The 12,245-nt window shown below is 38.0% G+C and overlaps 1 protein-coding gene across 2 annotated transcripts in view; it reads right to left on the bottom strand.

Moving 5' to 3' along the window:
* Nucleotides 1-12,245, bottom strand: part of DPP10 (dipeptidyl peptidase like 10) — a 311,266-nt gene that overhangs the window by 156,962 nt on the left and 142,059 nt on the right. For both annotated transcript variants that reach the window (XM_064451108.1, XM_064451109.1), the window contains exon 5: nt 4,711-4,785. In XM_064451108.1, the coding sequence (XP_064307178.1) occupies nt 4,711-4,785 (75 nt within the window). The remainder of the gene's footprint in view (nt 1-4,710; nt 4,786-12,245) is intronic.

Raw genomic sequence — 12,245 nt, 5'->3', positions numbered from 1 at the left:
TAGAATGGAGGGCTAGAATGGAGGGCTAGAATGGAGGGCTAGAATGGAGGGCTAGAATGGAGGGCTAGAATGGAGGGCTAGAATGGAGGGCTAGAATGGAGGGCTAGAATGGAGGGCTAGAATGGAGGGCTAGAATGGAGGGCTAGAATGGAGGGCTAGAATGGAGGGCTAGAATGGAGGGCTAGAATGGAGGGCTAGAATGGAGGGCTAGAATGGAGGGCTAGAATGGAGGGCTAGAATGGAGGGCTAGAATGGAGGGCTCTAAAAACGTCCGCATAATTCATCTTGTATTAATAGCAGAAAGAAGCATGAAAAATTCCTGAAAATTGTTATTCCAAAGGAATTTTAAAGCAGGAAGGAGGAAAGGATAGTTTGTAGGAAAAAAAGACAATCACAAGGAAGGGAATATTAAATCAAGTGAGGAAAAAAGGAGACTTAACGAAGAAAAAGAGGAACTGATCTCATTTATTTCTTCACTTGTTCCTCTGTAACAAATTATATTTTACAAAGCCCATGGGGAGAACATACCTATGATGTCTGAGCAAGTATCCAGAATAAAGCTTATTTTCATTTCACATAGACTCCAGGGACAACTGGCCATGTATAACCTTCTGCTGAGGGACACTGAAATTCCTCAAGGGTAAAAGAATTTCTTAAAACCTCAGTGCTCACTGCACTGCAAATTGCAAATTTACTGCCCCATTCTTTACCATAATGCAAGAACAGAGTGTCTGATATCCCTTTTCTAATCAAAACTATAAATCAGGTTTCGTAGTTGTGAATAACACCACCAGAGTGAGGAAAATTTTAAATGTCATTTTAACACTGTCCTTATTAAAAGCAAGAGTGAAATAACCTTTCCTCTGGAAATCTCAACCGGCCTAGATGCTCTGCCTCTCAGAGCATCACATTCTTTGCTCACACCTTGACAGTCTTCAAAGGAAAACCAAAATCAAAAAGATATAACATTACAAAACTGCCCCCTCTCTGGATACAATACGTACAATGGTTTCCCCGCGGCTGTGTTCACACTGTCCCAGAAGAATCAGGACGGCAGGACATTCAGCAAGAATGCATGTGCTCATTTCTCAAATCAGTTCCTACTTATTGATCTGTTGCCTTGCAAAATGAGGCTTTTTCAGCGATGCCGACCAAATTACGGTGAGTGGCAGAAAGAAAGCCTGAACTACACACAGTCCATCTGTGCAAGTTTTGGCAAAGTCAAAAAACTTGGAGAATTGATGAAATCATTTCAGAGGTGTGGATAGCCATGGAGTACTGCATCAAAGAACATACAGAAAATACTTCTAAAATTGCCACAGCCTTCTGTTGAAGAAAAAGCTGAACAGCCACAGTGCTTATGCCACTAATACTGCCTTATGTTAAGCGACTTCAATGTCCAGAAAAACAATTTACAACACTTTGAATTCCTTAGTAAAGGAATTTTCTTCCATATGAAGTTTATAGAGCTACAGCAAAACAGCTGCTATGCCACATGAAATAATTTTGTTCCTTCTATTAAGCATGATTTAAATGATTCATTCAATTATTACTTTTGTATTCAAAGATAGCTTATTTTCATGCAGATTTATGTCCCGTTATGCATAGAGGACATTCTTAATTGTGCTGAAACAACTGCAAATTTAATTAAAATTTGCCATTCCAAGCATAAAATAGATTAAAGAAAATGCTGACAACAGTAAAATAAATATTCAACTATATAATTTAACTCAACATTTATTTTTAATCTAAACATCAAAATAACTTTGTTTCTAATTACAATTTCATGACAAAATGTCTTGAAGAAACATTTGTGTGTATTTTTCTCCAATCTGTTCAGCTGAAACACACCAGCTTATTTATAACACTGTTGATTAATAAATCTGTTCCAGCTGTATTACTGTATGTTACAAAGAACACAGATTAATGTATGTAAACAACCATTATAGTTTTAAAAACCCAAAGCCTTGACAATCCGCAAAAGCGGAAATCCCATCAAATACATTACAGTACAATTATACACCTTAAACCTTAACGAAGAAGGAAGATTAAGGGGCAAACATAGGTAGTAGAGTCCGAGGGTCTGTGGCATACAGCAGATGGTGAGATTAACTAGACGCTTACAAGTTATTTGCAGTTCCTTGTACTGGGTATTATTAGAGACTCAAGCATGTGTTATAACACACGACAATAACAAATCCTCAGTTTTGTAAAAAGTTACACTCAAATGAGATATGAGGAAAGAACCTGGCCTGATTCTATTGAAACTAAGTTGAAAAATTCCTATTAAGTTATGCCGTTTAAGATTACTTTTAATTTTATAGGCAATAAATTTTATCATTTATAGTTAACAGCCAGGGGAACAAGTAAGGTAGACAGGTGGATTTCCTCTCATTCAGACCCAGTAAGTCTGCCTCTGACTAACGGGAAGAAAGAGAGAAGAGAAAGTCCAAGAAGAATGAACAGTAACTTAACCCTTCATGTTATTAGGAAGCATTAGTTATGCAGAAACAAAGAGGCTTCCCAAGGCATTGTGCACCTTTTCGCCAACAGACTTTGAGAAAGCAGAAGTGCCTCACCAGCCTAACAAATATCCCAAGGATCAGAAAATCTGGAGGAAAAAAAGGCTTTTTACCACATATTCACAATAATATTTTTTTAAAAACTTCTAAAAGAATTGGCTTACACTCTTTTTGGTGATTTTCCCTTCCATCCTATGGAACAGGGTCTTCTCAGGAGGTAACAGACTTCAATGGCATTACTATTATTATTATTATCATCATTTGCATCAACTGAGGATCTGGCTGACAACATCCAGCTATTAACAAATTTTAGCACCATCACCATTACCTTCTAGAGGACACTATGATCACAGTATGTTTCTGGTTTGAAAGCCATGAGCCCAGCTGGAACACTGGAGAATAAGCATCACAAGCCCCATCCAAAGCCATGCAGCACTACCGCCACAAACTGCTTACCAAACCTTGTTCATTTCTCATTTTAATTAATTCTTGTCAATATACTTGAGCAAAGGAAATGGCTAGATGCAAAATATAAATGCTGCAAACCTCATTCCAGTTGTTGGCAGTTACTTAGAGGACTGTGAAAGGAAGGGGAAGTTTCTTTTTGCAACAAAACCAAGAATGAAATATAGAGAGAGAGTTCTCCTGCAAAGGGATATATTCAGCATGTACCGAGAGTAATTTGCATGTCAAAGGACCATCGTTACTGTGGGGCAGGGACTCATCCCTGATGTTACTACATTTAGATGTAATAAAGCGTGATGGATATTTTCATGTTTGCCTGTATTTCTCTATCAGCTATATCAGCAACTACTAAGAACATCCGAAACAAACCCACCCATCCAAAATTAAAATCTCAATACATCAAATGCGGAAATTAAGTCAGTATAAGGGATTATTAAACTCTTTCACACACAAAAAAAAGAAGCAATCAAGAAGGGAAACAGCAAGAAGCAAATATTTTTCAGACAGGAATAAAACTGGAACAAAAAAAAAAAGTGAACTAAACATTAGCAGCCCTTTCCTTATATATCGGTCAACACACAGCATAAAAAGAACTCAAGCCAGAATCCACCCAAATTGGTAGAAGAAAACCTACTTGGATCTAGTTCCAAGTAAACCAATCGTTTTACATTAACACCTTCAGAAGATTTCAGATCAGCTTCCAGCACATATTCCAGTTTGCAGATACAATTATTAAAGCTGCAGGTATACAGATGAATCCAGCAATATAATCAGGAGACTGGAAAGGTTTGTATACTGTCCTGGAAATGAATATTTTATTTTTTCTAAGAATTTCAGTCTACAACACACAGCTATTCTATTATCGGTTACCAACGCAAAACAATAAGTAAACTACTACACTGTAGTGTGATGTGATAAACAGTAGTAATCTTTTCTCATTTCTGAACATTGACTTTTGATATCAAGGTCACAGGTATTAACAGGTATTTGTAAATTTTACTGTTATATCAATAAAAATAAACAAAAAAACCCCATAACCCAAACTTGCTTGAATAACCACTGTGTCTATCAGTTCAAAACTATTCTGTAATGAATAACAGTTTTAATCTTAGTAGCATTTTTATACAAACACCAACATACACAGAGGAAATTGATAAAACCATTTTAATTTTTGTTTGTGTTCGAAAATTTGTTTTAGGAAACTCTCTACGGTATTATGGATTGAAACTCTTTTTGACAACATAATAGCCTAGCAAAATCTCTAAATACTATGAGAAACAAAGAACACTGCATTACATAGTCCAAGAGGCTTTCAGACTACTGAGCCAACAATAAAAATTCCAACATGAATCAGCCAGGTTTTTTTTAGTATAGTTCATAAATGACACATGTACAGCTGTTTAAAACAGGAAGGAGTATCAAAGACAGACTTTCACATAATCAGCTACTAACAGAACTGTTTAAGGGTTATGAAATCTCTACTAGATAAACCCGAATGACACTTCAGAGGAGCCGTGGTAATTTGCTTCAACTGAGAACCCCACAGTATTTCTGTACCCACTTAAATACATACTTCACCATCATTTCATCAGAAGGTTTTGGGAAGAAAAATCAAGAACATGAATCATGTTGTATTATGTGGAATCACAGATCAAATATACAAAAGAACAAGAGAGGCAGAGTTTTAATTTACAGGTTCTTTGATTATAAATATTTGGCTTACCTGTTTAACATCATATGCAAGAAGAACAAATCTTAAGTCTGGTGAAACTGAGTATCTTGATGCTTTGAATGTTACCTAAAATGAAGTAACAGTAGAAGTGAGTTTGCAATAAGGAGGACCGTTTTTTCCAAATTTTCTTAGAGTTAATTTAAGAACTTCCCATCCATAAGACAGGTCTGGTTTGAAAACTTACGTAACTTTCACAGAAGGAGGACTCTCAGAATTCTTAGTCTAATTTACTGGTATCAGCACAATGGCAACAGATGAATCTGGCTTCAACACTAAATACCAGTTAAGTTGTTGAGTATTTTTATCATAATTGCAAGCACTAAGCTCAATGATAACACCTATAACCAATTCATTTACAGAGGATGAAGGAAAACACTGGTGGTTTGATTATAAGGGAGATTTACCACTAGGTTAGGTATAAAGATAACATGCAAGAAAAAGAATAGATGTGCACTACATCTCTGTTGTTTTTCTTTTAATGCCACATACATAAACATATTGCAAGAGAACTTCCACTAAAAAAACCAACCAACTCCTTCTTACAAGAAAGAAAATGGTTACGGGAGAGCAAAGTGAAACATAAGGGAGCTTCATAAAACTAATATTGCTTTATATCTATCCAAGACAACATGACACCCAGCTGAATTCAGGGCTGTAATTTAATCAAGGGGTAATGTTGATGTCAGAAAGAATTTAATGTATCTAATGTATAAGGAAGATAAGAACATGCTTTAAAGGGCACTGAAAGAAATAATTTTAAATTAATCTCAAGACATCTATTTGCAGAATGAAAGGAAAAAGGAGAAGTGAAAAATGCAGATAAGACTAGAAAAAGTAGGACAGAAAAAAATAAAAGAACCACAAAGGTACAAGATGAAAGAAAATAAACTAGTAGCTATGCAGAACAAGATCTATCTGCTGTTCAAAGCAAGGCTTTCCCTTATTTTATTCCTTAAGCATCCTGTTCCCTTTAGCCCAATCCCACTGCTAAACTAATGAATTCAACAGGGGTTTAAGGTACACAAACCAGAAGTCACAAACTAATACATTAAGAGGGGGAAAGAAGTTATTCTTGGGAAAAGAAAAAACCCAAACTAACAAAAAAAACCCAACAACCAAGCAAACCAAAAACCACCCAAAAGCAATCTTCCAAAAACTAATCTTCCAATAAATCAAGAAGACTCTATGTTTTGATATACAGATTAAATTTAAGTTCCTAGGTAATATAATTAAAATCCAGCTATCCAAAGAAATCAAAGGGAAAAAATCAGCTTTGAAGATAATCTGTGTATTAGTCTGATGCAAGAGCATGACCGTATCAAACATCGGATGATAAATCTGCAGTCTTGAGAAAAGAAAAGAAAAAAACCTAAAAGCATCCTTTTGTATCTACAGAGCATTCAGAACAGATTTCTACCTTCTCAAACTAGCTTTTATGCATTAACCATCTCTAAGCAGACACTACATTAATCTATGAGTAACATTCCCTTCTCTTGGTGCATCACTGAAAACATTTTTAGATGTAAAATTTCTGTGCTTTCTAGCAGCTCATTAAATATTGCCCCCCTAACTCAGTCTTCGGCAATATACAACCCAGGCAGCCTTCCAAATTCATTCTCAGGGAGTGTGGTGCCTACTATTTCATGCATTTAGTAAGAATCTCCAGTCACTGATCATGCCACCACAAAAGTAATGATGCACTTAATGCAAACACCTGAGTAGCTCAGCTGCAAACTATTGGCAGGTCAAGGAAACACCAGCAAGAGCTACTCGCATATTCTATATCCAAGTATAGTCTTGTGGATTTGGGATTTAAAATCATTTGAATCCTACTGAAGATGACCTTGTTCATTCAGCTTGTACTCACCTGCAAAATTCTGCTTGCCTTCAGAAATGCCTCATACACACAGTGTACACATAATGCCAATAAGCTACAATCTCTTGATTGCAGATAATGGCTTTGGCAAAATAGTTTTCTTTTTGTTGGTGTAATGGTAATATTCTTGTTAGAAACAGCCTAGAGCTGTTTCATACTTTTTAATGTTTTACTTAAGAAACAAGAAAATAAAAATTAGATCAGTGGAAATCATATGTTCATTGCCAAAGCTGATAGCAATGCTGATTTCTTTGAATTATCATAAAAACATAATTAGCTTATTTTTTTAAGTTGGATTTATAATCAAGCCTTTAAGAAAATATATGTTTAATTGTAATAGAATTTCAGAGACAGTTAAGTGACTTACAGTCAGTTAAAGTGATTTAAATTTCCTTAGAGGTCTGTTTTGGGGTTTTTTTGGTAAAGACAAGCACAATTGTGGTGATAAATTCAGAAACTGTCTACTTGTATGCACAGAAGAAGCCCTTTGAGATTAATAACAGGGAAAAAAATCACCTGACTCATTCCTCCTGGCTAACATGGCAAGTAAGCTCACAATCTGTGAGTTCACGAAAACAAAAGACAGATTTTGTTTTTTCCCCATAAACATGTCTAAGGTATTTCATCAATCAACAGATGCCTGACTCCATGACTGAGGATATAAGATCAGCTGGTGATGGGCTTAAAAGAAAGTTTCAGTCCCTGCTGTAGGAGGTGAGACATATGCCACTCAAGCCCCCTAGGAGATTGTCTGTCAGGACATTCACTATAGGGATTAGATAAATTTATTCATTAAAAAGAAGTTTGTCAAGACTCTGACCCCAAGGGTTTGCTCTCTTCTCAGGAGAACATAATTCTGAGTTTTAAAGAAAGTGTTGGAAAAATATCATATTGGAAACATTGGGAATTAAAAAACCTCAGGTGTCTTGTTATCAAAGATCTGGAGGATGCTTGTTTTGCTATCATGTCTGCATATCTGCAACTTTTCAAGCTTCTTGCGTTGTCAGGAGCTGTTGAGCCTTTGTTCAGGAAGACAGACCTTAACACTGCCCCTTATGACTACGCCTCTATGGTTTAGCTGTGCTTGATCTCCAAGAAATGTAGCTCTGGACAAACAAGCTCTGAAACAGGGAGAAATATAGCTGGCTAATTAGGCACGGTCCCTGGATGCAGAAGCAGGGCTAGTTTCCCTCTGTCTCTCTGCACAGTATCAGGAGACTGGGGGAAAGTCAACATGGTGCTGCACTGTGCTCTCCATATACACCCTTATCCCCTTTCCAAACCACAAGAGAGGAAACGCAGAGGAGAAGGAAAAAGAAAGGTAATTTCCTAATGTTGCTAATAGCTGTCAGTTCTGCTGAACCACATCAAGACTTAAAATCTGTATGAAAACTGTCAGCTGTATGCAACTAGAAAACTCTTTGACTAGATAAAATGCTGGAATACCTAAATTAGTTACATTTCACACTGTTGCATAGTTCTGATCCCCAAAAAATGTTTTTAAACACCTGTACACTGTCTTCCCTTCTTAATTAACAAATCTGTCATCCATTTTTCTATATTGCTGAATTTTATATCATTTCACTTTTTTAGACATGAAAGAACGATCCTGCGTCTGATCTTGTATTCCTCACCCAACCAAAACCCGCACCGACTGTATATTTAGGTCTAACCATACCGAACATTGTACTTCTAGGTTTCTTTGAAATACCTCACATGATAAAAAGTTTTAATTCTTCTCATGACAGCAATGCATGATGTGACAATCCCATGGACAGGCAATGACTGCTAGTCTCACTGTCACCATAGATTGCAAGGGTAAAACCCAAATGGAGGCAGAAGGACACAGTGCATTTAAACAGCCTTTTGCCCTTCAGCTTTCCAGCTTCCTCCTCTCACTCACATTCCAATTATCTCTTGCTAAATACAGTTTTGCATGGAAAGAAAAGAAGGTGAGAACAGCTTGAGACTGAGAGCAAAAGCAAAAGAAAAAGCAATTTTGCAACAAGTAAATAAAAGGGACCCCTTATAACCCCCTCACCACACACTATTGGCTTTTCTTCCACCTTTTCCATATGGATGAATAAAATGGGAAACAAAATTCTGAAGAACAACATATTTTCAAATGCACAAGAAGCCGGGAGGGGAGGGGGCGCAGCTAAGAGAGTGGATTCAAACTGGCCAAAGGGATATTCCATGTCATGTAACGCCGTGCCCAGTGTGTTACCTGGGAGGGGCTGGCCCTGGGAGGCAGGCAGCAATCACGGCTCAGGGCTGGGCAGCGTCAGTCGGCGGGTGGTGAGCGGCTGTATCATTTATGGGTTTGTATTATTTTCTTTTTCCCTTTTCCTTTTTATTACATTATCATTATTGTTATTATTATCATAATTGTTATCATTATTATTTTATTTTCATTATTGCACTGTTCTTATCTCAACCCACAAGTTTTTTTTTCCCTTTTGCTTTTGCTCTTCCAATTCTGTACCCCATCCCAGAGGGGAGGGGGGAGTGAGCGAGTGGCTGTGTGGTGTTCAGTTGCCGACTGAAGCTGAACCACGACAATCCAGGATAAAATATTTCAAGACCCCTAGATTGTTACTTTAACGCTTGATGGCAATACTACTGCTTAGGAAATTATACATCTCTCTATATCACATACCTACACCTCTATCAGAATTTTAACTTAATGGTATAGCTGAACATCGATGTCTGGTAGTTCATTAGCATCCACAGGTATTCAGGTCAACTTATCAGACTGGCATTGACCAAATAGCAATGCGTAAGAGGAATCATATGGGACAGAAATGCACTAGCTACAAAATCACCAGGCATTTGGCATGGAGCGATTTCCTCATGTGGTACCAGCAATCAAGGGAACAATGGGATTTTCCTTGCATTACCACTGCTGTGACTGAAAGGAGATGGATCACGGGGACATTAGATGAGAGCAGCTGAGAGTGGATCCTAGCAGAAGAGCAAGCTGCGCAGCAGTAAAAACAGAAGACCTCTGAGAAGAGAGTCAGGTTGTAATTAGGAAAACGCATGATAATTAGAATGTTGAAAAACTTGCGTTTCCAAGGTTACATTTCTTAATGCACTAGTTCTTGTGTTACCCAAGCATTTAATCTAGATCCAAAACCACTGCAATACTAGGTGTTGGAACTGTTAACACTCAGGTTTCCTATCCAGTGTAAAAGATTAATGTGCCTCGAACCATGATCTAAGCTGGACTCTACCCTATGGACAATGGCCACCCTGGGTGGGTCATTCTCAAAAACACAAACCAAACTCCCCAAACCCACCTGAACCTCCTCATGTATTCCCAAGAGCTTTCACACACATGAGGAAGAGACTGTAGAATACAAAAAGGGCATGACTAGTCCTGTGCGGCTGACAAAATTTTCTCCCCGCCCATTCCCCATCTTTGGTATAGTTAATCCTTAACTATTTTCTACATCAAGGGATAAACTCATCAGGAGTATTATTTAGAGAGATCCCACACAGAGCTACCCTGACTTGACAGTTTGGAGTACTGTCCCTTGCATTTTTTGCGCTGAAACCTCCTTCACTCGGACAAAAACCAATGGCTATCACTAAACCACAGTGACTGCAAACCCGTCCATCTGTCAGGCTTTCCCATCCCTACGCACAGTGGTGCACTGTAACAATAAACCCTAACTCATAAAACCCCCTCTACTGAAAAGGTTTTGCTGAGGGGGCTATTTAACATTTAGAGGAGCATGGGAGAGCAGAGATACTGTTACAATGTTCATAACCACCTATTTAAAACATGTGTGGGTCATTAAAGTGTCCAGTGTTGCAACAATTACTATTGTTTATGTGGTTATATAGTGTTTAATGTGTTTACCATTATTCAACCTTTCATTAATCTCTTATGCAAGGCTCTTAAAATATAAGCATGTAAACTACTCTTGCAATTAAATCTACATCAATCAACAAAAGAGAAAGGGGGTGTGGTGGTGGGGAACACAAAACAAAAAAAAAATCAAAAAGCAGACAAGGGCCGTTTATGAACTATGCTCTGTAAAACAGCACAAAACAGTCCCTGCCAAAAGCTCGGCTCGGACTAAAACTCTCAATCTCTGCTTTAGGCTGCAAGGCCGCCACAGGGTTTTCACAGCTGGGCTGCCACAGCCTAATCATGATTCATGAGCCAACGCTATTCCTGCTCTGCTCACCCTTCTGACGCCATCCCCTAATTAGCAGGCAGCAAGAAGTAATCCTTCTCTCTCCATCCTTGTGTAAAAGATGGTCTACAGTAAACGACAATTCAACATAGTCTAGGGTTTACTCCCGGCAAGGCCGTGGAAACAGGTTTGCAACTAAGTAGCATTTGTTTGCTGTGCACCACGATACAGTTTTCCTTTCAGCTTGAAACGAGTTGTGGAAAGGTATCAATATCAAGGGGGAGAGAAAGTCAGGAACTGCTGGGTTTAACAAGAGTCCAAAGCATACAGCCAGGGGGAAGCTGTTGTAGGTACGAGACTATTCTAGAGTTTCCAAACTGAAATCAGTTATACTTTTATCATCAGGCACTGCAAACAAATCCATAGCCTCATATTTGATGATTCAAAATACATCCCATGAATTACACTCAAAAGGCTTAAGGAGTCAAGCTAGACTCATTTCTGACCCAGGATCCTGGACTGTGTGTTTGTTAGGGCGTATGCGTAGAATCCGAATAATTTTGCATACAACCACCACAAAATCAGTGGAACTGAGGGCTAACAAACAACAGCCTTACCACTTGCATAATTATTGCAGCTTTTTTTAAGAGGGAGAAATGAAGACAAAATTTCTAAAGCTTTCTACCAGAGGATTCAACGCATTTGGAAAGTACCATAACAGAACACAGTCCCTACACACGTTTCCTCTCATTGCTGAGTTTGCTTTTTGCATTTTGGTTTGGGTTTAAGGACTATAAAACAGACTAGAGAGGCTGATCTAGAAGCCTGATAAGGGACCAGATGGACAACCTCCCCTGTGCAAAAGAAACCATGTGGTCCTCCATGTTCTCTTCCCCAGCTTAGCCAGATCTTGTGGCTGGGTTGTACGTGAACTGGTAAACTGCTCTTAGTGACTTTATGCAATAGTTGACAGCAAAAGGTATAAAACAAATGCTTGTTAAACACTGGCATTACTTAGATAAATGTGGTAGAATGTTACTTACTTTGGAACTATAATGAGCAATAAAGTATTGCTAAATGCTGAAGAACGGGTAGGCATGTCACTTACGATCATGGTGATTGGGACCTCAGAGAGATGATAGAGAACATATTGTAATCACGTATCGAGGCGGCATTGCAAACACCAGGATGCCACACAGTGATTAATGTCTAGGGCTTTTTTTGGCTCCATTTAATAGACTTGCCCAGCCTCCAGCTGTTAACATTTATATGCCACTGGCTCAGAATATTAACTGTTTATTAGACAGCTTAAACAGGATATACTACATGAATACACTCAGAGGACAAATATATTTTAGAAAATGCCTTGAAATTATTATCTCCAGAGATGCTCATAGATATTCTGTGTGCTTTACGAACTACACTTTTCACTTGTATCAATGTATTTCTTATCCATAATATTGCTTTACTAATAGTCTAATTATATTAAGCTTAGATTGTTT

Source organism: Phalacrocorax carbo, chromosome 5 (assembly GCF_963921805.1).
Source record: "Phalacrocorax carbo chromosome 5, bPhaCar2.1, whole genome shotgun sequence".
NCBI lineage: Eukaryota > Metazoa > Chordata > Aves > Suliformes > Phalacrocoracidae > Phalacrocorax > Phalacrocorax carbo.
This window is presented reverse-complemented; position numbering and strand designations above follow the sequence as displayed.